Source organism: Macrosteles quadrilineatus, unplaced genomic scaffold, assembly GCF_028750875.1.
Source record: "Macrosteles quadrilineatus isolate MER2022 unplaced genomic scaffold, UCM_ALF_1.0 Scaffold_9__3_contigs__length_116548681, whole genome shotgun sequence".
Lineage (NCBI taxonomy): Eukaryota > Metazoa > Arthropoda > Insecta > Hemiptera > Cicadellidae > Macrosteles > Macrosteles quadrilineatus.
In genome coordinates, this window is record NW_026542602.1 from 70,975,843 (window position 1) to 71,003,771 (window position 27,929).

At 37.1% G+C, this 27,929-nt stretch overlaps 1 protein-coding gene across 1 annotated transcript; it reads right to left on the reverse strand.

The window, feature by feature from the left end:
* Positions 1–235: 235 nt before the first annotated feature.
* Positions 236–27,929, reverse strand: LOC129004488 (transcription factor Sox-10-like). Its single transcript, XM_054433092.1, has 6 exons — positions 27,706–27,929; positions 14,954–15,100; positions 3,604–3,822; positions 2,711–2,868; positions 897–1,120; positions 236–394 (listed from the first exon to the last, which is right to left on the reverse strand). Exons 1-6 carry the CDS (start codon positions 27,921–27,923, stop codon positions 317–319), a joined length of 1,044 nt encoding a protein of 347 aa, XP_054289067.1. The 5' UTR covers positions 27,924–27,929; the 3' UTR covers positions 236–316.

Below are 27,929 nucleotides of genomic sequence, written 5' to 3' on the forward strand. Positions count from 1 at the left end.
GTTATCGCGTTCACGGACGTATATATATATATATATATATATATATGTATATATATATATATACATATATAAAAATTTGAACGAATGGTGTTTTTGGCCTCTGGGGACATCAAAATGAAAAAGTAAATCGGTCCCGGGTCTAGGTCTTACCGTGCCACCTACGGTAATAGCTACTTCCCTATAGGGAAATTCGCTAAAATCATTAACAACCAGTGCTTTTGATGTTGGGAAAGAACAAGGTGTGTGTGACTTTTTACAGAAATGCTATACAACATTATGTTAATTTGGTTTATGAGCAATGAGGAAAACTTAGAAGTCAGTTGTAGTTTGGCCACGAAGTGTCCGAAGGCCTCTGTTGAAGGTACTGGTACGACGGCAGGTACTGGTTGTTCCACTGAAAAAAATAGTGAAAGTTATAATCAGCTGATTAACAAGTTATTGACGACATTGCATGAATCGTGGCCTCTTCTAATACAAAGCCGCGGCGAGTCAAAGTGGCAACGTTGCAGAACCGGCCTACCTAAACATATTGTGTTATATATAGTTATATAATAGTGATAGACTGGCCGGTGCCGTTGTCACACCAATGCTGCGACCTTGTATTGGAGGAGACAATGATAAACACATTAGGTTCACATACTTAATGTTACTATATTTATGTAACAATCTTTAAAATACGTTTTCTCTTCTCATGACTAAGAACCAGCATTTTCTCACATTAAAGTTTTAGAATGAACATAGTTATTTTTTTGTAATAAAAACTGGCTGCCTGGTACTTACGAGATGTATAGAGCTATTGATATAATTCAATGATATACTATTAGAAAATTTCAACACACCCCAGAATATTTTTCTTTGTAAAATTTATTGATTGATTGTTCCAACCCCCTACTCACCTGGGCTGGGTGTGCCTGGTAGGTCTGTTTGCTGGGTTGTAGCTCGTGGTAGTGCTGACTACAGGCCGCCCCTGAGTAGTCAGGGTAATGGGACGTCCCCTGGGGATGGTACTGGAGATACTGCTCCAGCTCCTGGTAGTCCACTGGGGCGTCGTCAACCAACCCCACGTTGACCGCGGGCAGGTCCATGTCCAGGGGACCATTGGGCTCGCTGAGGTCCATACCTGCAGAAGATCGTGAGTTTGTGAGTTACAATGGTGAAGATGTGAAAGTTACGTTGGGACCTAACACCTACCATTCTACATTGCGTAATTTTTCATAGCCTCTAATGCAAGGCGTTGTTGGTGTATGGCAACGTTGAATCGGTCGGCATATCAACACAAAAACGTGTAAATACATTACAACATACTCTATTATGAATTACTGCAGCTGTTTCGTTAGACCGAAAGTGCGGCATTGTTATTTTTGTCTTACCACGGTATTGTAATAAGAGAGGCCATGCTTTTTCATTAACCGAAAAAAAATATTTGTGAAGAAATTTACATTCTTCATCACTCATAATGAATTCGTCTAGTTTTTACTGTAAATTTTACCACTGTACTTAGTGATTATTTAACATAAGAGGTAAGGACTTCCACAGTCAGCAGCCGGTTAACACTTATCACTACAAAGGTTTTCTGAGTACGGTCACGACTGAGTTAACAGACAGAAACTCGCTGACGTTTCGGCCTCGTTACAAGCGGCTGTCTTCTCAGAGCACCGGAACTGGCGTCAGGCGCAACGAACATGTGCTACGTGGCCGACACGTCAGCGTCTGGCTGTGACGCTGTTTTCCCAAAGGTCCAAATTTGCAGAAAATCGATTCTCAACTAATGATCAAAACTGAAATGTGCAGTGTGTGGATATTATTCTGCAACATTCCACATGTTAAAAGAAAACTCTCGTTAAATGTAAACATTTGATTCAAAATTAGAAACGTTGTCCTGTGAATCAACCGGAGCAGCCTGAATCAATCCTATTTTCTTACTTTACATTCCCTATACCGAGCAGTCCCAACAAAACACTAGCGTTTACCAAGAGCCAAATTTAATCACTCAAACAGTACTGACGTTTCTAATTGTGTTACTGGAGTCCCTCAAGGCAGCACCCTCGGGCCGTTCTTGTTCCCGCGGTCGCGCCACAGGCGGCGGCGACCTCTATGAGTGTCAGTGGGCGAGAGAGAACCTTAGGCCACCTAGGGTGACAGCTAAGTGTTTAAGCTTGAACTCGGTCGATCATTTAATTTGTTGGTGTACTTGGTTTAGAGTTGGTAGAAAGCGTACTCAAGGTGTTTTGTACTGGGGTGAAACGCTAAAATGAAAGGTCCATGTGGAAATCTCCGCAAGGATTAAATGGATCGTAATAAAATACTAACCAATAGACGTAGTATATCAATCCAATTTACTAAGTTTTTACTTTATGCTGATGACAACTTATTTCTGGAAAATCATTTGCACAAGAAAAAAAAAATCCTCTTTTCTTGGATATTTTTATGGTGAATACGATAATATCCTCCCAAATATATAGACTACATGCGATTAACCTTCCTAATCCTCCTCCTGCTGTGGTGTTAATTATTAAATTTTTTCCCCAATTATTCAAATTTAAGATATCTTAAATTCGCCAAAAATTAATTCCCTCCTTAATAAACTTTCATTGTCCTTTATAGTAGGTCCATTACATCTTTGCATTGACTATTGAGGACATCTTTTACTTCTTCACAAGAATTCTCACAAATTTGTTGACCCTGAAAATATACATTTCACAATACCCACCTGGTAACTGGGAGCAGGAGAGTGGCAGTGACATGTGAGGCCCCTGACGGACCCCTAGATGTCCTCTGTTAGGGGTTGTAGGGGGTGTAGGGGGCCCCTGGCTGTGGGGGCTGCATCGCTCGTCTGCACTGAGGCTGCATTCTTCACTCTTCATCGTTCTGCAAACACACAAGGTTGGTGAAGTCAGGGTTCAATACAGTATTTTGAATGTATTTTCAATTACTTTGTTTTTTCTGAATTAAGTTCGATAAGTAACGGGTCTAAGTAAATCTTTCAACTCATTGGGAGGTTTCATTCATTTTCCAAAACTTGTCGTCGTTTTGATGACCAACTTAATCCCAAAACGATGACTTGAAGCTCTAATATCTAAAACCCTTAGTTAATTTATGTGGTTGGGATGATCAATGAACTCTCTACACTTAACCACTTAACATACGTTTGGTATCAACCCCACATTGGGGGAATTTACTTTACTGTAAACTCTACCAACAAAATAATTAGTCCATTGAATTACACTTCTTCATCCTGTGATCAAAACAATTAAGTTTACAAAAGGAACTAAAAATACGAATTGTTTGCCTAACAGTCTCTTCTGTTCTAGCAGAAGAGAGTAATTTTTGTCTCAAATTTTGTATATTCTCTGTCGAATATTAGATACGGTATGGACTATGTTTATGAGCATAAACAAATTACGTCACTGGTCCGAAAGTACTTCAACAAAACTATCAGAAACCCTCCAAACCAACCAATACGGCTAACATTTGGGATAGTGACGTCATTTTGTTTATGTTTACGATCCATACCGTTTCTATTCTAATATTCGTGGTGTTTTGAAAGCTCTCGAATTACGTAGAACAATTTCAACCCTTTGTTCTGTATACACTACTATGTACCTGGTGCAGTCGTCACCATGTCGCATGTACATGAGGGGCCGAGGTATCAGCTGCTGGTGACAATGTAGGTCCGAGGGTTTGCTGGGGCCCGGGCCCAGCGGCTTGCCCACCTTCCTCCTCCGCGGCTGGTACTTGTAGTCCGGGTACTGCTTTTTGTGGATCAGCCGCAGTCGTTCCGCCTCGTCCTGGAACGGCTTCTTGTCGTGGTCGCTGAGTTGCCTGCGAAAACAACAAAAGTCAATGGTTGTGGAGAACGTTATTTTACACAGTGGAAGGTCCTCAATAGACTTTAATTGCTGCAAGAACTGCCTCTTCCTGGAACGGCTTCTTGTCGTGGTCGCTGAGTTGCCTGCGAAAACAACAAAAGTCAGTATGGTTGTGGAGAAAGTTATTTTACACAGTAGATGTTCCTCAATAGACTTTAATTTATGCAAGAACTGCCTTGTCCTGGAACGGCTTCTTGTCGTGGTCGCTGAGTTGCCTGCGAAAACAACAAAAGTCATAGTATGGTTGTGGAGAACGTTATTTTACACAGTAGATGTTCCTCAATAGACTTTAATTGGTGCAAGAACTGCATCGTCCTGGAACGGTTTCTTGTCGTGGTCGCTGAGCTGCCTACGAAAACAACAACAGTCATAGTATGGTTGTGGAGAAAGTTGTTTTACCCAGTAGAAGGTCCTCAATAGACTTTAATTGCTGCAAGAACTGCCTCGTCCTGGAACGGCTTCTTGTCGTGGTCGCTGAGTTGCCTGCGAAAACAACAACAGTCAGTGGAGAACGTTATTTTACACAGTAGATGTTCCTCAATAGACTTTAATTGCTGCAGGAACTGCCTCGTCCTGGAACGGCTTCTTGTCGTGGTCGCTGAGTTGCCTGCGAAAACAACAACAGTCATAGTATGGTTGTGGAGAAAGTTGTTTTACACAGTGGAAGTTCCTCAATCGACTTTAATTGCTGCAAGAACTGCCTCGTCCTGGAACGGCTTCTTGTCGTGGTCGCTGAGTTGCCTGCGAAAACAACAACAGTCAGTATGGTTGTGGAGAAAGTTATTTTACACAGTGGAAGTTCCTCAATCGACTTTAATTGCTGCAAGAACTGCATCGTCCTGGAACGGCTTCTTGTCGTGGTCACTGAGTTGCCTGTGAAAACAACAAAAGTCACAGTATGGTTGTGGAGAAAGTTATTTTACACAGTAGATGTTCCTCAATATACTTTAATTGCTGCAAGAACTGCCTCGTCCTGGTCCTGGAACGGCTTCTTGTCGTGGTCGCTGAGTTGCCTGCGAAAACAACAACAGTCATAGTATGGTTGTGGAGATAGTTATTTTACACAGTAGATGTTCCTCAATAGACTTTGGTGCAAGAACTGCATCGTCCTGGAACGGCTTCTTGTCGTGGTCACTGAGTTGCCTGCGAAAAAAACGAAAATCTGTATGGTTGTGGAGATAGTTATTTTACACAGTAGATGTTCCTCAATAGACTTTAATTGGTGCAAGAACTGCATCGTCCTGGAACGGTTTCTTGTCGTGGTCGCTGAGTTGTCTGCGAAAACAACAAAAGTCACAGTATAGTTGTGGAGAACGTTATTTTACACAGTATACTTTAATTGGTGCAAGAACTGCCTCGTCCTGGAACGGCTTCTTGTGGTGGTCGCTGAGTTGCCTACGAAAACAACAAAAGTCACAGTATAGTTGTGGAGAGCGTTATTTTACACAGTAGATGTTCCTTAATATACTTTAATTGGTGCAAGAACTGCATCGTCCTGGAACGGCTTCCTGTCGTGGTCGCTGAGTTGTCTGCCAAAACAACAAAAGTCATAGTATGGTTGTGGAGAAAATTATTTTACACAGTAGATGTTCCTCAATAGACTTTAATTGGTGCAAGAACTGCCTCGTCCTGGAACGGCTTCTTGTCGTGGTCGCTGAGTTGTCTGCCAAAACAACAACAGTCACAGTATGGTTGTGGAGAAAGTTATTTTACACAGTAGATGTTCCTCAATAGACTTTAATTGCTGCAAGAACTGCCTTGTCCTGGAACGGCATCTTGTCGTGGTTGCTGAGTTGCCTGCGAAAACAACAACAGTCATAGTATGGTTGTGGAGAACGTTATTTTACACAGTAGATGTTCCTCAATAGACTTTCATTGCTGCAAGAACTGCCTTGTCCTGGAACGGCATCTTGTCGTGGTTGCTGAGTTGCCTGCGAAAACAACAACAGTCATAGTATGGTTGTGGAGAAAATTATTTTACACAGTAGATGTTCCTCAATAGACTTTAATTGGTGCAAGAACTGCCTCGTCCTGGAACGGCTTCCTGTCGTGGTTGCTGAGTTGCCTGCCAAAACAACAACAGTCACAGTATGGTTGTGGAGAAAGTTATTTTACACAGTAGATGTTCCTCAATAGACTTTAATTGCTGCAAGAACTGCCTTGTCCTGGAACGGCATCTTGTCGTGGTTGCTGAGTTGCCTGCGAAAACAACAACAGTCACAGTATGGTTGTGGAGAAAGTTATTTTACACAGTAGATGTTCCTCAATAGACTTTAATTGCTGCAAGAACTGCCTTGTCCTGGAACGGCATCTTGTCGTGGTTGCTGAGTTGTCTGCCAAAACAACAACAGTCATAGTATGGTTGTGGAGAACGTTATTTTACACAGTAGATGTTCCTCAATAGACTTTAATTGCTGCAAGAACTGCCTTGTCCTGGAACGGCATCTTGTCGTGGTTGCTGAGTTGTCTGCCAAAACAACAACAGTCATAGTATGGTTGTGGAGAAAATTATTTTACACAGTAGATGTTCCTCAATAGACTTTAATTGCTGCAAGAACTGCCTTGTCCTGGAACGGCATCTTGTCGTGGTTGCTGAGTTGCCTGCGAAAACAACAACAGTCACAGTATGGTTGTGGAGAACGTTATTTTACACAGTAGATGTTCCTCAATAGACTTTCATTGCTGCAAGAACTGCCTTGTCCTGGAACGGCATCTTGTCGTGGTTGCTGAGTTGTCTGCCAAAACAACAACAGTCATAGTATGGTTGTGGAGAACGTTATTTTACACAGTAGATGTTCCTCAATAGACTTTCATTGCTGCAAGAACTGCCTTGTCCTGGAACGGCTTCTTGTCGTGATCGCTGAGTTGCCTACGAAAACAACAACAGTCATAGTATGGTTGTGGAGAACGTTATTTTACACAGTAGATGTTCCTCAATAGACTTTCATTGCTGCAAGAACTGCCTTGTCCTGGAACGGCATCTTGTCGTGGTCGCTGAGTTGTCTGCCAAAACAACAAAAGTCATAGTATGGTTGTGGAGAAAATTATTTTACACAGTAGATGTTCCTCAATAGACTTTAATTGGTGCAAGAACTGCCTCGTCCTGGAACGGCTTCCTGTCGTGGTCGCTGAGTTGCCTGCGAAAACAAACAAAAGTCACAGTATGGTTGTGGAGAAAGTTATTTTACACAGTAGATGTTCCTCAATCGACTTTAATTGCTGCAAGAACTGCCTCGTCCTGGAACGGTTTCTTGTCGTGGTCGCTGAGTTGCCTGCGAAAACAACAAAAGTCAGTATGGTTGTGGAGAACGTTATTTTACACAGTAGATGTTCCTCAATAGACTTTAATTGGTGCAAGAACTGCCTCGTCCTGGAACGGCTTCTTGTCGTGGTCGCTGAGTTGTCTGCGAAAACAACAAAAGTCAATGGTTGTGGAGAAAGTTATTTTACACAGTAGAAGGTCCTCAATAGACTTTAATTGGTGCAAGAACTGCATCGTCCTGGAACGGTTTCTTGTCGTGGTCGCTGAGTTGTCTGCGAAAACAACAAAAGTCATAGTATGGTTGTGGAGATAGTTATTTTACACAGTAGATGTTCCTCAATAGACTTTAATTGGTGCAAGAACTGCATCGTCCTGGAACGGTTTCTTGTCGTGGTCGCTGAGTTGCCTGCGAAAACAACAACAGTCAGTATGGTTGTGGAGAACGTTATTTTACACAGTAGATGTTCCTCAATAGACTTTAATTGCTGCAAGAACTGCCTTGTCCTGGAACGGCTTCTTGTCGTGGTCACTGAGTTGCCTACGAAAGCAACAGTCAGTCATATAGTCCTCGCCACCCTAAGTTGAGGCAGCCTAAGGCCGCACGGCGTATATCTAATGCGGCCTTTGGCTGCCTCAATTTAGGGTGGTGAGGACTATAGTAGGGTTGTGGAGAAAGTTATTTTACACAGTAGAAGGTCCTCAAACAACTTAAATTGGTGCAAGTGACTTTCTCAACCTATTATCTGAAGACTTTTTTGTTGGTGAAGTTTGAATGTACGGACACAGACAATATAATACTTGATTACAATATAATACGGACGTCAATAGGTGTCATTCTTAGTTTAGGATGGATTTTAAAAGTGTGTTCTCCAATAGAAGGTTCACCTCGTCTCAGATGTCCGAAAAGAAGAAATGAAGGACAATATAAAGTAGAACAGGATTATTCCGATGCTTCTATGGCAGGAGAGAGATGTATGTTTGAGAGCACAGAAGAGAGTGCTCGTATAGTATGAAAGGAAAGACGATACGATAAGATGATATAAATCTATCTATTAGATAATTAAAGTGGTAGAATCAAATTTTTAAACTGTTAAGGCCATTCATCAAATACAAATATATGCATATGGCACATCAAAATGAAGCTGTATAGATTTGTCGAAAATTATAGGTATGAACAAATTTGTAATGCACTCACAGACCGATTTCCAAAGGGCTACGTCTGACTTGCTTCTAAAGTTTAAATGATTTAATGTATTTAATTAAACAGCTGGTCAGTGCAATAAACTAGTGTTTGTTTATTTACACGAAAAAGATGTTTGTGATGCTTTATGTAGATTGAGGAAATAATGTGCATTATTAGTAAAAGGTTTATATTTGGTTTTAAAGAAAGGTTGTACAAGTTTTGTATAGTATTGCTCAACGTTTCAATTTGTAATTTATATAGTAAGCTACATGTAAAGAGGGTTGACAAAAATTGAAAAATTGTGGTAAAACATTTCATTCTTGAAGCATCCATATGAAGCAATTAATGCTATTGCTACACTAAGGTTGTCATATTATTTTGGATCTATTCACATCAAAAGTAGGGATTTGAAAGTAAGTACGTTTAACTTTAAATCATTTTAACTATCAAATTAAATCATATACTTGCTGTATTTTTAAAACACAAATCATCGCCACATACTGTATGTATAGGTCACTTTTTTGAATGTCTAGGTCACATTTTCTTCCCGCTGCAAAGCACGGGTATAGCAGCTCGTATACGATTAAATCAATATCAAAACAAACAATTCGAAAGAATTTTCTTGTGAAAATGGTATTAAACTAATTTAAGTTCAAACTAATGTGACAATAGTTGCATATGGGGTCACATTAATACCTTATAGGCTAAGTAAAGGAGGTTGTGAACTATATTAACAAAAGTTACCAATCATTTAAATGATTGATTTAAAGTGACTTGAACGTTTAAACTGAAGAAGCTCTCTATAGACGACCGGCTTAGACAATAAATATCTAAATTTATTGGGGGACAAATGAGGTGATTAACAGTGATTTGGAAACAATATGATAACCCTAACCTTACGTTTGCCGCTGCCCCATAATTTACCTCAGTTTAGACACTGTTATCACAACTGTTGATAAGGCTGTCATCGTATGATTAGACAATCGTAAATTGCTGTGTTTATTGGGGACAACGGCCATCAAATGTGGCTGTTAGATTTTGGGACGTTTTTGGAGGGATTGTAAGGACTAATTAATGTGCTATCTAAAACCAATAGTAGTTATCGTGATAATAGTGTAATGTGGTGTAACAGATCCCCTAAAATACATGCACACAAAAATGTTGTGAAATATATTCTAGAGAACACAAAATATGTGTGTCTTCATGTCGACATGATCAAAAAAACAGTTTAAAACATATATGATTATTAGAATATTTGTATTACTTATAATAATGAAGTAATTACGATGGAAATCACAAATTGTCTGATTTTTTTAGGTAATTTCTCTCCGTATTTGAACGTATTTCTTTTGTCATTTATAAAATTACTAGGTTTACTAAGGTAAACCTATACAGTAGACTAACCAACACAGGGGAGTATGTTTTATCTATGATTTAACTTGAAGGCACTCCCTTCTGATTTCATAGCACATCATTTTTTTAATTTTAATCATCAATATAAAATGATGGAACAATTAAGCTGTCTACTTATATTAACTGTAAAAATACGTTAATACTGTATATTGCAATGCAATTTTACAGATGTAGCTTCAGAGGCAAGGGAATGAGGTAGCCTACAGTATGTATTTACTTAACGAGAACTTTTCAATTATCAATTATCAATCATTGAGATGGGGACGCCACCTAGGTGCGTATTTTAACCCAAATATGAGTGAAGTGTAGAATGGTGTGAGATGATCTTGGTGTGAGCTTTGTTAATGACTAAGATCAGCTGTTTCATTCATCAGCTAAGTCAGGATCATTTATTTAAAGCCCAATGATCAGGAACAGCTGGGCCCAGTTTCGAACCATCAAAAAGGTACTGACATTTCTCAGGATCGAACCGGCGACCTTTCAATTACCAGGCGAACACTATAATCACTCAGTTACCCACAACCCCATGGTAAACAAAATAGAAACTAGAGGGATTTATTGCACAGCATTTTATTCCATCAAACGATTAACATTCTTAGGATGTGATTATATACTTGGGAATGGTACAACAACAAAAAAAACATACATTTGCCAGTTATCATTTGTATGTACTTTAACCAACCTTTTCATTAGGCCTTCCCCAAAACTTACTCAGCCTTTTAACATTTTCTGTCGCTTTTTATTGAAATTTGCGAATCAAACCAAGCGAGACAGCGCGTCTTCAAAGGGTTTCCCAGGAAATGGCGACTTCCGCTGATAAGAGCGTCGGCAGCTGCGGCCCAGGTGCTTATCAGTTTATCAGTTTGTCACCTTATCACTTCCTTGACGGCACGCGACTCTTGCTTCACACTGTGCAACCAAACACGAGGGATCCACTTGCGCAATGTTATCAAATGACGCAATCGAGTGGGCATTTGGAAATATTAAATTGGAATGGTGTACCTACCTCCTGCCAAACCCACACATTGCAGGAAAATACAGCTTGATCAGTCAGAGAATAAATATTTGGGCAATTTCCAATTGTCAAGTTTCACTAGTAGACCCCACTGTCCAGCAAATGTCCCATATTTTACTTCGGTTTCAAAGACTTTTATCATAAACGCCGTTGACAGCCGATTAGACAATCGTCCATGCTGTTTTTATTAGGGACAAAGGCCACCAAAATCTGAGCTTGATGAGGCATTTCGGCGGTCTTTGGAGACGAGTGATAGTGACGCAAACTGTTGGAGAGTTTGAGTAAAACAACGATTAGAAGCACTTGTAACTAATAGCTTTTTTTTGTAAATAACTATATAGTGGATATAGTGATAAAATGGTTGAATCAACATGAATTGTCAAAAGGCATATTTATAGCAGTACCTAATATAGCATACAAGCTTAGTTAGTACTGTATAGTGTAAATTGAATAAAAAAACATGATGTCCCCAAACTCTCCCTCAGGGCTCACCAAAGCAAAACTAAGATACATACAAATTTCCAAAACTCAAAAATTATCCGTAACAGCCGCCATTTTGTATTTTTCACAAAACTATTTTGACATTTTTACGGAATTTCGTAGTACCAGTGAATTGACATGTGATAAATACCTTATGTCTGTTACATAGTATATTTAACACTTCTATCCCCTGTCAAGCAAAGCATAGTTACTGTAAATTGTTCCGAACAGTTCTAAAGGCTAGTTTGCTGTAATTAAATCATAATTATAAATGTACTAAGTTCTAGCAGATTTCTGCGAGGGTAATATATAGAGTTTATATGTATTGCATAAGGAGATTAAGCAGAAGGCTAAGGTGGGTTGGCCATATCTTGAGGATAAGCTGATTGTTTCTTATTTAAACTGCAATTTCGGGTTTTCATCAAAATCCAAAATGTATTTGAGGTATGTTAATTTGTAACACGTTAGCTCGTTGTATACAGCATTTATTACAAATTATACTTTTTATTTCAACTACATACATACTTCGGTAGAGAGGATCATCAATACACTGTATTAAATAGGAAACTCAAAGTGAACTAGATTAAACACGAGTATCTTTGACCAGCAACACTTAACAGCTGATGGAAAGTAAATATCAGCTGATGTGTTTCTAATACCAGCTGTTAATTAGACACCCACACACCCACCACGGTGCTAAATATCTTGAAGGGTTCCCACATCTCTTAGGGCAAAACTGAAAATTAGGGCTTCTCTAAACAAACAGAGGGACAGACTGGTGAGAGGGGGAGGGGGTGTGACGTCACATATGTTACCTAGGATTGTCAGTTTCAGGTAGAACCTTTAAATTTTAAGATACTACATTATAAAAATAAATATTTTATAGCTTGATAATATTATAACCTAACTAATATCGTAACTTAAGTTCCTATCAACTCAATACGCGTTACCATCGTGTGTTGATTAGATGTTCTTAATCTGTCTTTTAAATCTTTTAATCATATTTAAAAATAACTTTGTTATAATAAATATCAGTTCACTGCTAGCCTAAAATTTATGGTTAATTGTTACATATAGCAATGCAGTTCTGTTCAGATATATTTTGGCATATGAGTGAATCATTTTACTCTAAGGGTGTCTTTCGCAGCTTCAGCAATTTTTAGAGTTTACTCAAGTCTTCGTAAACATTTTTATACACTTTAACTTCACATTGATAATGAGAACGTGGAGGCACATTGGCACATTTACCTTTTGCCACGTTTGGTTTCACCGCTGCCGACGCTCTTATCAGCGGAAGTCGCCATTTCCTGGGAAACCCTTTGAAGACGCGCTGCGCTGTCTCGCCTTTGGTTTGATTTGCAAATTTTCATAAAAACTCGAAATGTTAACAGGATGAGTAAGTTTGGAAGTAGTTTTTTCTGTGGTTTGGGGGAGTAGTGAAAATTATTTTTGTTAAACTACAGATAAATGAGAACGAACAAACTTAAGTCTTTTATGTTTGTTGTACCCAGCCCATACAACGTAACCAAAGGTGGTTATAATTATTTCGTGAAATAAATTGCTATAAAATACATTCCTCTGGTTTTAAATCGTGTCTATCGTGGGGTTCTCTTTAAGTAAATACATACTACTTCTGTAAAATTTCCATATTGACAAGCATTTAAATATATTTACGTTTTATGTTAATATAGGCATACCTCTCTCTTGTTAAAGGTGTTAAGTTAAAGTTTTAAAGTTAAAGTTAAAGTTAAAGTTAAAGTTTTACATCACTGTATATCAGTTAAGTTATTCGCGTGAAACTATCCTATTTTATTACTGTAGTACTTTATAAAATCAATAATTGAATTCCAAAAAATGTTTCAATAATTATTTAATTGGTGTTTGACCTCAATTAAGTACGTAAGTAAAAAGATATGCTTGAAGGTGTAATATTTTAGGCTGGTTTTCATATAATTACAGGTATAAAATGTATGATCAAGTTTTACGAGTATTTTTCGTTATAAACGCCACGCAACGTGGAACAGTACTCTTCCTTAATTTCCAATCACGTCCATGTAAAAATCCATGGTGATAAAATCTTACCTTAAGTTTTCATATTATTCAAAACTCAACTTTTATTCAAAATGATTACATTTTAATTAACAGCCTTTTAGCGTGTATCCATCTCTTTCATTCTATTGGCTACATTAATCTTCCCAATGCCATTCAATCTGCATAAATTTTGTTTTTCACATTTCGGCGTGGGTTTCTTATCGTTATTCAATATCATTAGCCAGCCAGAGATGGTGAGATCATGGGTCAAGTGTTGATCTTTGGATTGCCGCCATTTTATTAGCAATTTGATTCAAAGATGGCGCCAAGAGTCGCGATAGAGAGGCCGACCAGGCTAGGACGCAAACTCGGTGTGAATATAAAACATGAGACATAAGTGTATCTAAATATTTTAGTATATTTTAACCACAGTTCTCTTGATAGTTGCTCAGGCGAGTACAATTACACCTAATTGTTGTCCTGCGCAAGCTGCACCTATGTTAGTAGATAGGTAGTAATTTAGTTTAAAATTTCGTTTAGTTGATTAGAACAATAATCGTTAGCGTCTGTTCTACCCCTTGAGATTAAAAAACAGATTAGTAGAATAGATTAGAATGGATCTTAAGTATGTGCTTATTAGCATAGATTAAAAAGGCCCTAACCTATGATATCAAATTCTTGTTAGAATTAACATTTTCCACGGGTATTGACTGTTGAGATACACGTTCCTGATACATACGATACAATGAAATATTACAACTAAAATACTTTCTAGTCAAAGACAATCTTGAAAATGGTGATCCTAAGTAAAACTATTTAGAATATAGAAAATCACGAGTTTTACGTCATTTCGGTTTAATTTCCATTGTAATAGAGAATATGGCAATTTTGTCAGACGGATTAATAACTGAAAGACATAAACTAAATCATAACTACTTTACAATTAAAATTCCTTATTCACTACTTGCTAGGCCTAATAATATTCAGCATTGAAGACTGATCATTACCCAGTTCCGAGCACTCCACAATGGCCTGACGCTCGATGTATTTTTTAGAAGACAATAATTGCTCCACGGCCCATTTTTCCAGCTGAGCCAAAAGATGGTATCAGCTGATTTATTAGATCAGCTGATCCAACCATTAGCTTCTGCGGCTCGTTGCCGCTCGTTGTAGTTGGGTGGAGTCGTTTGCTATTTTTAAATATACTTTTTTAAGTTCTCCAAATCCTGGGGAAATGAGCGGAGACTAATTACTTGTTATGCTATGCCGTGATTGTTATTAGTTGATCTGGTTGGGCATTAAAATACTTCGTTAATTATCTTGTATGTGATGAATAAAATCTTAACCATAATGTGTTTAATGGTTTTTACAGAAAATAACGGAAGCATAGTATTTTTTATGTCAGTCTCAGTTATTCTTTAGACATTGAGAGGAGCGGTGCGAGCCACACAGCAACGGGGGGCACCAGTAGATCGAAAATTTCACTTCGTCGCCAGGCCACTTGACCGTCACTTTAAAAAAGGCGGTCAAATGGCCTGGCGACGAAGTGAGTTGTCGATCAACTGGTAAAATCCACACACCAACACGACAGCCTTGTAAATGAATGAGGCTATTACACTAGCTAATTTTATGACACTAATATTTCTATTTACATATCTTTACTCTCGTACAGAACGAGTCTACAACGTGAGGATACTCACTTCCACATGCGGCCCAGTGTCTTGCTCAGTTGCGCATTGTGCAGGTGGGGGTAGTGGTCGGCCAGTTTGCGCCGTGCAGCTTGCGCCCACACCATGAACGCGTTCATCGGACGTTTCACATGACTCTTGCGTTTGTCCGAGGACGTCCTGGAAACAAAAATACTATTATATGTAACAGAAATAATTAAAAAGTCGGTATGTTTGGTGACAACTTTTACGACCTTGAAATGCAATTACAAATTATTTATTTACACATGCAACGATAGATCTTGCACTATTACCAAAGGAATTGAGATTCTTCTTTTCCATTTGGTTATGGCATAATTATTTTATTGAAATTGAAATCCCCTCATATAATCAATTTACTTGAAATATTTGTATAATTATAAATATGCTTAAACCCAAAATACAGAAAATACAAATTTTACCCCTAACGTTAAAACGTTTATAAATTTCCAAATGAGTTGTGTAGTGTAATACGAGTTTTCCTGAGGTAGTGGCATTAACAGATCAAGTTTTTACAAACTTGAAGCAAAATACTGTTGCTAGATTTTGAGATTAATTTTACAATTGATCATTGGGCTTTAAATAAATGATCCTGACTAATGAAACCGCTGATCTTAGTCAGTAACAAAGCTACACAGGTCATCACACACCATTCTACACTCATCCTTCACTCATATTTGGGTTAAAATACGCACCTAGGTGGCGTCCCCATCTCAACGATTGATTATTGATTATTGATTACAATCACACAAATATACATAGATCGTATAGAGTATAGTATTAATAGAGTGAGATTATTAACAAATGCAATTTTTCCTCTGGACATTCTTAGCTAAAATTTATTATGACCCAAACGTATCCTGAGTTATTGTACCCAAAAGTAATTTTAACAAAACGTATTGACTATAAAACGAAGGACTTTCTAGATATATTCCCTAGATAACCAAAGATCGTTAAATATTCCCAGAACACCGAATGTTTGCGTGAATCATCGCCACGTCGTCTGCACTTTTCACATTTCGAAAGAGCGCGTGTTTGGAACAATAATGAGATGGCGCCTGCGCTTTTACCGCCCACCCGCTAACCAGGGATATTATATTTGTTAAGTTGCCCAAACTGCTAATATAACGCGGCCGTGGCGCACCCTCTGTTTAGTAGGGATTTTATTCAAAAACCGTCCGACAGTTGGTAAATATGTTTAGAGAACCGGGAGGTGCAAGAATGGACGGCGGCACCTAGGGGGTTGTTGGCTAAGGTAATTAAAAAGGTGGGAAAAGCTCTGTTTTTGTTTAATGTAGATTCTGCGTTGTGTTGGTTAAAAACAAACAAGTCTATGGGTGATCGAATTCTCAACTTGTAATTTGAATATTGTATTCTGTATGATAATAATAAATAGGACTAAAAACCCCACCGCAGCAATCCTGCGGAAAATGCGAATTTCCATTTACCTGGTTAGATTTTCAAATATAAGATAGTCAGATTAGTTTTCCTATTTAATAATATTTATTTCGATGAGTAGGTTTAGGTTTTCTGCTACAGGGAAGGTAATCAAGTGTTGATTGAAATATTGAATAGCAGCAGAATACATGAAATTTTAAATTAGTTTTATTCAATTTCTCTTTAACTGTTAGGTGTGCAACATCACTTCAGAATCTAAACTAATTTCATTTTAGTTTAAGAATAAATGGAAACATTTCTGTTTTGGGGGTGAAAAATGGAAGAGCCTCATGTTTACCCCATGATACGTTTGTACCCTGCATTTGGATTTCGCTAAAACATTCTTTATTACCTTCCCTGTAGTATAAAACCTAAGTACTTGTTAAAATTAATACTATCCAAATAGAAAAATAATCTGGTTATTAAAGGAATATTTCAATGAAATTCTTCGACATTTTATGTTCCCAGACAGGAAATATCGTCCAGGCAAGTTTCATCATCATCATCATTTATTGATTTCCCTCAAGGGGTACATCAAAAAATACATTTACAAAATTCAATTACATGCAAAATAACCAAGGTTGGTAAATAAGTTTTACTAATACTAGGCAAATAAATAATCATATAAATATTAACATGCAATAAATAATTCAATAAATGACCAATAAATATCTTATAAATAAATACTGTATAAACATAGAATATCCAGGCAAGTTAAAAGCCGACTTAACAAGGCAGGAAAAATTGAGTTCATTCATAACAAGTAGCCAGTAGGTTAACTAGGTGGACAACGGCGTCTGTATCTGTAGGACAAAGACGGTATTGAGCTCGGGAAACGAACCTCCGCGGCACCCGGCGCTGCTCTGGGCTAGTGCTTTCTGCTTTCACCCTACTTGCGGAAACACATAGGCTTTTAGAATATACTCCTTCAGATAGATTAGGATCAGGAAATACTTGTTGAGACACAGCTCATTAGAATGTACTTACTTTTTAAGATACATTAGGATCGGGAAATATTTGTTCAGACACAGCACATTAGAATGTACTTACTTTTTAAGATACATTAGGATCAGGAAATACTTGTTCAGACACAGTACATTAGAATGTAGGCCTACTTACTTGTTAAGATACATTATAATATACTCGTCCAGATACATATTCATGTAGCTTTCTTGGTTTGTGATTAAAATAGTAAATGCACTGATTCAATGTAAATCAGGATTAATAGGAAACGAGAAAGATATACGAGTTAAGATTCTGCAAAACATTTTTGAACTTTGGCTGAAATAACGACCGGAATTATTTTATTCTACGAGGAATTATAAACCGAATAGGTACTAAAACGTCAACGTCATTATTATTATTGAATTACAGTGATACCTTATAATTAACTGTCAATTTTGACGGATCTCACTTAGGTATTGAGATTTTAAAAATAGGTATTCATCTGTTCAAACTACAATGTATTTTTAGGTAAAGCTACTATTAATTTGCTCATTCTTTAAGCTAGAGATGATCTTTTATGTTTCTGAGAAAAATTATCGGTAATGTTAATTTCACTGTGCAGGAAAACACTGGTTGATTTCTCACAATGTTCATAAGTCTCACTCCACTCTCACTCTCAATCACTCGTTCCAGGCGATACCAGGGCCGTCCCTAGGGTTGTCAGCGCCCGGGGAAAATGTCGTTGCGGTGCCCCCTCCCCCCAGTACTAGCCGCATTCGCAATAGCTTCATACTAAATTGCGTTTACATTTTGCCCCATTTTTCAGATTTGTATATTTTAACGCCATAATCTTCACAGATAACCTTTACAATTCATGCGAACCTACAAGATCACAAACACAATTTCCCGCAGCACTGCGCCCCTTGAGCCATGGCGCCCTGGGCAACTTGTCCCGGTTGCCCCCCCCCCCCATCCCTTCGGACGGCCCTGGGTGATACTAATTTTCTAAACCACACATATGCGACGAATTAACTATCACAAAACTAATTAATTTTGATTAAGCTGTCAAACCCTTGATCCTTTACAACGAAAAATCAACGATGTAGGTAACCTATTTCAATTCCCAAACTCGATCCTCTTATAGAACTGTTCCCGACGACATAGAGTAATGAGTCAATTGTTATTTTAATCCCACTGCTGACAGTATATGTTGCGTGTAAGCTTATTAGAACTGCATCACTGGAGATGGTGAGTAATCAAGGTTGGCAGCCCTGAGGCCAATTACCGCTCCCAGTGGTGCCAACTGTAGACAGATGACGCACCTGTGGCCCACCTGTCTTGCTATCATCAAATCTTCATCTCCGCCGCTGTCGCCAACTCTGATAACGGGATATTTACATCCTCCGGGTTGGCAGCACTGGTATTTTCCGACCCCGTTTGCTCTGGGGTAGGATTGATTTATTGTTTACATATTTTAATCGAGATTCTCAATATCTCTCTTATATAATCATTTTCTCTTTTATGTCTTCGTGGCTGCGTAATTCGTCAACGCCAATCTTCAATTGATAAAAACTTTTAGTTGTAGATGTCCCCATATCTACAAATTCGTAGGGAAGACGTGAACTCAACACCACTCTTTCACAAGACCACCCTTAGATAAAAAAATATGTAGAAAGGGAATAACGTCCCTTAAAAGTGCAGCTACATAGTCAAACTCCCCTACTTAATTGTTCTTGAGGGTATCAGCATAACTTGCTTTTCATCGCGGAATAATATTAGTATTTTAGTAATCCATCAATAACTATGTTGCCAAGATACATTCCACACTCCAGGCAAAATCCCTTACTAATTCCACAATGAATTCTCATCGTGAACCCATCTTCAATCCCTACTCTCCTCAGTACTAAAAGATCATCTACTAGGGTACATTACTGCAATACTCACAATAATATTCATAATATAAATATTATATGTTGACAATAGTGAATATTAGTGAAAATAATATTTGTAGATTTTTCCCCGAATTGCACAATGAAAAGATATTTTTGCTGATTAGTCATTTCATTTACCTACATTTATGTTATACACGTTTTTTCCAACTCAACCCAAATAATATTACAACTACCATGAGACACTTTTTAAACACAAAACCCGCTCATATGTTGGTATTCCTGTTTCCTTTACTTCATTGTCATTGATTCGGCTAATATTCATCGTTCTAGTTATCTATGAGGTTTAGTGTTATTGATAATTTATTGTAAATAAGGCGTAATATGTTTTTTTTTTGCATGCTCAAATAGACCTTGCAAAAGCGCCAAGTTGAAAATTATTCACAAGAAGTTCTCAATCAATGACACTATATCTTATAGATAGTTTGCAACAATGCAAATCAGCTGATTGGCAATGAAATCAAGAATACAATAATATAAAAATATGAGCTTAAACAGTGTTTTATGGTAGACTCCTTTTAATTTGGGTTGAGTAAAGAAACACCCTGTATATCGTTAAAAACAATACTCAATTTTACAACAACAGTTAATTTTATACAGTATGTTGTAGCGTATGCAAATATTGGTTAGTATAATCGTATAATGTATTGACCAAAAACCTTTATTATTTTTTCCTCATAACAGCTGACTGACATGTTTCTACTCGCATGATGTGCTAGTTTGTTTTTGTTATTGGTTCATTGTTGTTTTTGTTCGTGTCGTTGAACGGTACGCTACATTTTCATGTCGACGCGAATTTTGTTCTTGCGTTCGTATGTGAACGTAGTGAGTGTTAGTATGTATCTATTTCAAATAGTGTGGGTGAGTGTGTTTATTAAACATTTACCTTAAAGGGTTAGTTTCAAGTGATTTATTCAGTGATATTCTTTAGGATGGTATTCCTGTGACGACATGCTTCTTTCTTCCCATGATTCACTGCTGTACACGGTATTCTGGTTAGTAGGCATGTTTTCTATTACTTAGCTTTAGTATTTAATCCTACCTTTTGCAGAAACAACATTTGATGATGCAATATTCTAATTGTCCTACAGTCTCATTTAACGAATAACGTACCGGCAATTGTTCCATAACTCAGAATAGAAGCGCATTTTGTCTCAGAAAATGTGTGTTAGAATCGAGTTAAGATGCTTCGAATTACCATATTTATATTTTGTATAATATTTACGAATTGTTGCAACTCCAGAAAATGTTTGTTTGTCAGAATCGAGTTCTTGTATAACTTTTGTTTACAAAATGTTTTCAAATTGGTCAGAAACAGTTACAACACCAAATAGCAAGATCGTGTATTTTAGCTAGTACAGCGGAATCTTCATGGAAAAGTTAACTTCAAATTACCGATAGAGTATTAAACTTAATTTGAGATCAAACGAATAAAATGTCACTTCAATTTGATGAGTTTTGGAAGTGCGTCCCTTACACAATTGTAGAACTGTAGACTACATACCCTTCACAAACTGTTTAATGTTAAAAATGGTTTTTATAATAGCATTTTAGTAGGCTGAAATCTTTATCCAAATCGACTCCTGTTGGAAGTGGTACATCCGACCGTGACCGAATTGCAAATAAGTAGGTCTAGATTAAAAAACTGAAAAATTTCGTTTAGTTTGTGGATTAGTACATTATATTAAACATGGTTGGTTGCAGTCCGGTTGAAAGACAATTACTACTAGGTACTATTGACTAAACTAGACTACTGACGACACAATACTAATTATCATTTAACACCTTTTGATAAGTTAGTGGCAAATCATAAAATGGATGATTTATTGCTCGTTAAATCATAACCGATTACCGGTATATAGGAAGGTCTTGAATGCAGTTAGGTATAATGTTCTATCAAACTATACAGTAAGCTACTTAGTTTGCTTTTAACTTGTAATAAATTGCTCTAATAAGATTGCAGGCTACAAGTGCCTAAGTTTTTTAAACCAGCCAAATCTTTTGTAGGCCTACCTCAAAACAAGTTTTCTTGAAAATGGCTCCAGGTCTAAAAGAGATATTTGAAATAAATGCTAAATTAAGTTTTGATGAGCTTTTACTCACGTTTTTAAATTGTATTAAATATTAAAGAAATTTGTAATCATTCATAAGGTAACTAATAATTTTCGTGATTTCATATATAAAGTGGCCTTATAAAAAAAATATATACTTAGGTACTATCAGTATTCGTTCAATTCGTTCGTTGTAAATTGTGTTAACCTTCAATTTATTTCAATTCAATTTAGTTTACAGTAGGTAACGACTTGAACTATATTTTTTTAATATTGTTTTAAAACTATTAGCCTAAATTGGATTTTTCTGTTGTGCATTTTGTGAATAAATATCCTAATTAGTCTACCCTAAACACGCTTACAAATGCATAAAGGCATTTTTTATGTGTGTCTAGCGCATGAACAGTCGACGAAAAAAAACATCTTAAAATCACAAGCGCACTTCACTCTACAAGCTACAAAATGTTGATTGACACATTCACACGCCCCTTTCCAAAACATACAAAAACCAATCGGAGCCAAACTGGCCGGAACATTGAACGGGGGAGGAGCTCCAATTATCCACAAACCCTGATAAATTGAAACATCCCAACAAATTAGTACATGGCGGAAGGGGCCCCCACTTTTTGAGGTGCCGACAACATTTGTTTTCATTTAGTGGGCGCCTCGCCCCCCCCCAATTTGCAAGACATGTGTCGGAACATAACTCCTGACCGAAGACAACCCTTCCCCTTTGATGTGCCGCGGTGGATCTCGAAATACCCCCCCCCCTCCCCCCACTCGAATAGCGTAAAGTCACCTCGTGCGGGAGGTCCCTATTGTGTACTTGCTACTGTCTGTCAGGTATTGTGATTGAAGGAACCTGTTACTTTTGTGTAATCGTTACTGGAACGGTTGAGTGTAACACGTAGGGATGTGAAGGATTGGGAATGCATTTTGAATTGACTGAATTAATTTATTTCGCCTTACGGTTGGATTTAATTTGTATCAATGTAGTAAGTTACAGACCTGCTTGGTTTTCTTGGCTCTGATTTATATACATTCCAAAAAATTATTCGTTTTAGACATCAGAAGCTTTAAACTTCAAGCTCTTGTTGAGAAACTTAATTCATTAAAAATTTGTTCACCTGTTAGTTAGGAGATTCGGACTCAAAACAATGCCTGGTCTTCGAGTTATCTTAAATTCGTATCTTTTCTTAAATAGAAGCAATTCATTACCGTAAATCGTAGTATTTAGTTGTATAATTTTAAAGTTTGTCAACTATTTTGATTTCTTAGATTTAAAAAATCTACAAAAATCTTTTGTTCTGTTCCTCGTAGTAGCAACAAGGGTTATTTATACGGTCAATGGATAAAGGTTTTTTATATAAAACCCCTTAGTTAAGTAACTAGAAGTATGACAAGAATATTCATAATTAGAAATGTCCCGAACAAAGATTGAAGATGGAGTTAAAACCATCGATGTACAGTAACAGTAATCTTACTATCGATGTATGTTAGACAGTACATCGATGGTTGTTCGAAACATCCTCAACCCATAGTGGCTTCAACTAAACAGAAAGTATGCGAATCCTGCATATACTTATAGGTGATTACTACGTTCCGATTAATAAAATCCAAAATAAAACATATTCCACCGCTTATGCCTCACACCGTATGTCCGTTGACCCAAGAAACATAACAAACAAACGATCAGTAAATAATGTCCAACATGCGTGATTAAATCAGCTGACCGGCCCTATAGATCAGCTGTTATATGTAAACAGCTGGTCGAATGTCACTTTGTTTAGGTCTACGGATAAGCCAAGCCAAGGACAATCGTATTGTTTTACGATGTGGTTGTAATACACAACGGTTAATTTAAGGTTAAACTGGCTACAAGCACAAACATGAATGATTGAACAACATTATGCATCATAACAATAATTTGTTTGTTGTGTGTTTTAATTAGGAAATATAGCAGTATTTTTTCTTGAATATACTGATATTGCTTTTGTAGAGTATTTTTCCTTATTTACCGTTAACGCTCCTTTTACACAATCCGATTTCGCTCGGTCGAGTTAAAATCGGCCGAGCCAAAATGTTTAGTCGACCATTGGTATTTATGGTCCCTTTCTTACACGATTACAAACCGAGCCCGATTATCCTTCGGGTAGCGCCCGGATGGTGCCAGTGCAGAGTCCGACTCCCGGACGAGTAAAAATCGTACTAACAACTGAATTTCGGGACAGTTGGCGGGCCAATTGGTCTGAAGTGTTTACACGAAGCCAGTAATTCCAAGCCAGTCAGTTGTCTCCTGGCAATTGTCTCGCCAACTGGCATCGTGTAAACCCGGCTTAACAGTCCAGTGGACCATATGAGCGCTTTCACACTACCCGATTTTTAGCCGTCCGGGAGCCACCCCTGAGTGCAGTCAAACTCTGTCCAAAAGTAAATATGTTTTTATTATTAAATTAAACTGTCAAAAACGTACAAACCATACGTGAATGTTATTCGTATAAGGTTCGAGTAACAATTTTTTGTTTATGTTTATGATCCATATGTTTCTGATTTCCAATATAGTTACAATAATTTTATCAGCTGTTAACCAATGTACTGCAATTCAGTCAACAGCTGATCTGTTGCCTTTGCCTTTTATGAGTCAAGTACTGTTTCCATAAGTACATAAGTACACTTTAAGACCTCGTGGGGTGGATTCCTGGGAGAATTTTGAATGCCATATTTGAAAACGATTGCTTCATTAGCCTAGGAGTTTGCGTGTGACGAAATGCAAGAGTCGACGTAGCTCGCTCTGCTCAATAACTGTTGTAAACTAACTAACACAAAGTAACTGAGCTTAACTCCCTATTATCATAGACTAAGCAACACAAGCCCTAAGCAACACAAGTAGACTCCTCATCCCATTGTAAATTTTGAAGCTTGTTTTTTGCGTCTAGTTCATGTACGTCCACACTGATCGCTAGTGTAGACAACATTTTGTTTCTATTATTTTAGGGTTATTTTCATGATTTGTGCTTTACTATTTGGTTATATAACTAGGAGACCAGTTATTGTTTATGATTATATCGTTTTATTAGGTTGAACGATGTTTTAAATGACTGCAATAACAAGAAACAAATTGTAAACAAAACATAACCTCTATAGTTGGACGTACATAACTAACAATAAAATTGGCTTCAGCTGTTCCATTAGGATGACTAATCTACTAAGGGAGTATAAGTATGTTTTATCTATGCTATTATTCTCTACATTTGGAGGATTCCCGTGATTTGTTTACACGTAGATAGCCAAGTGGTGATAGTACCACCCCTGTCTTATCACCGGTCTGTCAGTGATAACGTGGTTTGTTTGAGGGTGATAGGGGAGCGTCCTCAGGCTCCGGGCTTGACGATGTGGCAAAGTATCGGCGCAGTAGTATGCTTAATCTACAGTTAAATACTCCCACCGCAGCAAATCTGCTGACGAAGCAAATAGCCTTTTATCTTGCTGGATTTCCATTGAAATATTCCCTTAAACGTGTTAGATTTATTTTCACTTTGAATTACATGAGATTTAACGGTTGGTCATCATATTATTGAAGGAAAATGTGCTTTTTTATTGAAATACAGTAATAGTATAAAAATGAATAAATTCGGGAAATTTTATAAAAATACATCCTTAGGCAAACTAACTACAATAGTATACTTATTTCCCATAACGTGGTGATGATTAAATAACAACTCCGCCTTTACTCAAAAGTCACAAAAAATATTATATTGATAAAAATTATAATTTAATATGTTAAATAAATACAAAAATATTTTAACTTCGGGATGAAAACGTCCATTTATTTCGTGTAAACATTTAATTAATCTGCGATTTTACACGAATTTTACACGCATGATACGTAGCCAAGATAGATGATTATTGTACAAAAGACGGCTTGGCGTAAAAGTGTGACCGTGGAAATTGTGATGAGACGTTTCGTTCTCGGTTTATTAAAGTGTTAATCAAATTGATTGCTTATTTTATATGCTGTGGCTGTGGGATAAGTATTAAGTAATCGCCAAAAGCCTGAAATTTTATATATTTACAATGTTTTTATTATTGAAAACAGCCTAGTGTGTAGAAGCATTCTCTAGACAATTTCTTTATCAGCATTGTACTTGTCATTAAATTTACGGAAAGTAAGTAGGCTATAACAACATATTCGTGTAAATATATGTTTTAAGTGTTATAACACGTATTTTTATAAGACGTGTTTTTTTTATTTACTTTCCGGCAGCATTCTCCTAAAGAGACTATTACCATAGACAAATTTGTCTATGCTATTACATAGACAAAAATTGTATCTGTCCGGTACTAAAAAATGAAACTTTGTTCCAAAAAATTTTAGAACCGTGTATATAGTGAATTAAGGTAAAATTTAGTAATTAAGGTAAAATTTACTAAACATCCTCTAAAAGTAGATTTTGCATGTAAACAAAACTGCTATAGCCTAATATAAACTGTTTGATTTGTAATCGGTTCAGTAAAACTAATTAATTACTATTTTGAAATTATGGAGACACCACGAGTTACTTACTTACTTTCCGTGTTCGGAAATCAGACTTAGCTTTTCCAAAAATTAGCTACCGATATGGCTTTGTCAATTGCTTGTAAAAGATCATCTAGTGTGCAAGACTGGTCTAGGCGTGGACTATATAATATTAACTACTAGATAAGCTGAATACGAAGTTTATAATTAGCCAATCAATCAAATACTTCGTTGCCTTTCATACAAGATACACGGTATAGTTTGATTGTATTACTATTTTTTAGGGGGAGGAGGTATTAAACGTGTAAACGGTATTAAACGGTGTGGTTGGGTATGTGAAGAATTAACGGCCCAGTACTTTTAACGATTCATTATTTGAAAGCACAAAAAATACGTCAAATAACACTTATAATAATATATTTACACTTAAATTGTTTTTCTCACATGCAAATACATATAAAAGATTGTAAGTGGTGATCGATGTTGATTGGACACTGAAATCATCATCAACCCAATAGGTGAATCATACATATATTTTATGTATTTACCGGCTCGTGAGTAAACAGTAGGCCTATAAGTGTAAATATATTATCATAAGTGTTATTTGACGTATTTTGTGCTTTCAGATAATTTAACAACACCTACGATGCTGACCAAGAAGTTATTTATAAATAAATAAACACAAAATGTCCATTGGAAATCACATCTCCATAATCTTTAATCTACGTTAAAATTAGTACTGTGATTAGCCGTTGATAAATAAATAGATAAAGCCGATATATCTTATTAAGGGCCTAACTACAAACTACAAACTACAGTACAAACTACTTTACATAAAGTGGAACAGAAAGGTACCGTAGCTTTTCACGGGAATTTAATTTTATTGCTAGGTATTAAATTAACATGCTATTGTTACTATAATATACTTGTATAATAAATTAATTTGATAACTAATAAAGATTGGCAGTAAGGAAATGTTATTTTATTAGACAGCCAACATCTCGTACGGGATTGGTCTGGAAATTCAAATCAATATAAAAAGATTCATTTTAAAATGTACATAAATTTGTTATAATGCGGTTTGCATGAGTACTTCTTTTTCTCAGAACCAGAACTAAAAAATATTATTAACACTGATACAAAGAACTGAAATTTGAACCACTCGAATTACTGTTCACGATGACACGTTGGCATAGTGGTTGTCTCATTGTCAATAGTATATTTGCGCATGATTAATTAATGTCCAAACTAGGATTTACAAAAAATACTGAAAATAATCACAGTTTGTTTAAGACGATTGACAGTAGCTCGGTTAACTAATTATTTGAAATTGTGTTCTACATTCTACTAGCCAAAACCCAGCCAAGTACCTTTCGTTTCTATAACAATTCGTTTAATTACTTAACGACAAATTTGATCACCTTAAATAAATGAAAGTATTTTATCCAGTTCGTTTCTAACAGTTTTTGGGAAATAATCCTTTTCGTCCAAGAGGAACGTAAACTTCTAAACTCTTATAGATAAGGAAATTTATCTATACCCCAGGCCTTTGATTTGCACGGGATTCGTCTGGCTGTAGAGATAATTGTACCCCTCTCTACCCAAATTATGGGGGATTTTTTCTCCTTTGCGCCCCAAACAAACCCAAAACCTGTGTCACTGAAAACGCGTATAAAAGCTGCCCTGAGTGTACCTATACTTTGGATTTTTACAACGTATAAATAAGCTTTCTGTTTTCTTGTTTAATCAACTTAGGAAATATCTCAGTCCCAGTGGTGCCCAATGGAACCGTGCACACCAAGATTAATAATTCTTATTGAAGATGGATATAAAATGTTTTCTACTTACTTGGAAGCTATGGGGACCAGTGTCCAGTCGTAGCCCTGGAGTACTTTGCTGACAGCCTCGTTGATCTGTACATTGTCTGGGGACGCCGGTCGTGCTATCACAGCCTTGGCCGCCGCCGCGACGCTCGCCGCCGCCGACGCCGTGATGGTCACCATGGGCTTGTCCCGCGCCCCTAGGCCACTCCCGCACCCACCGTCGTCGTCCTGGTACCCGGGCATAACGTA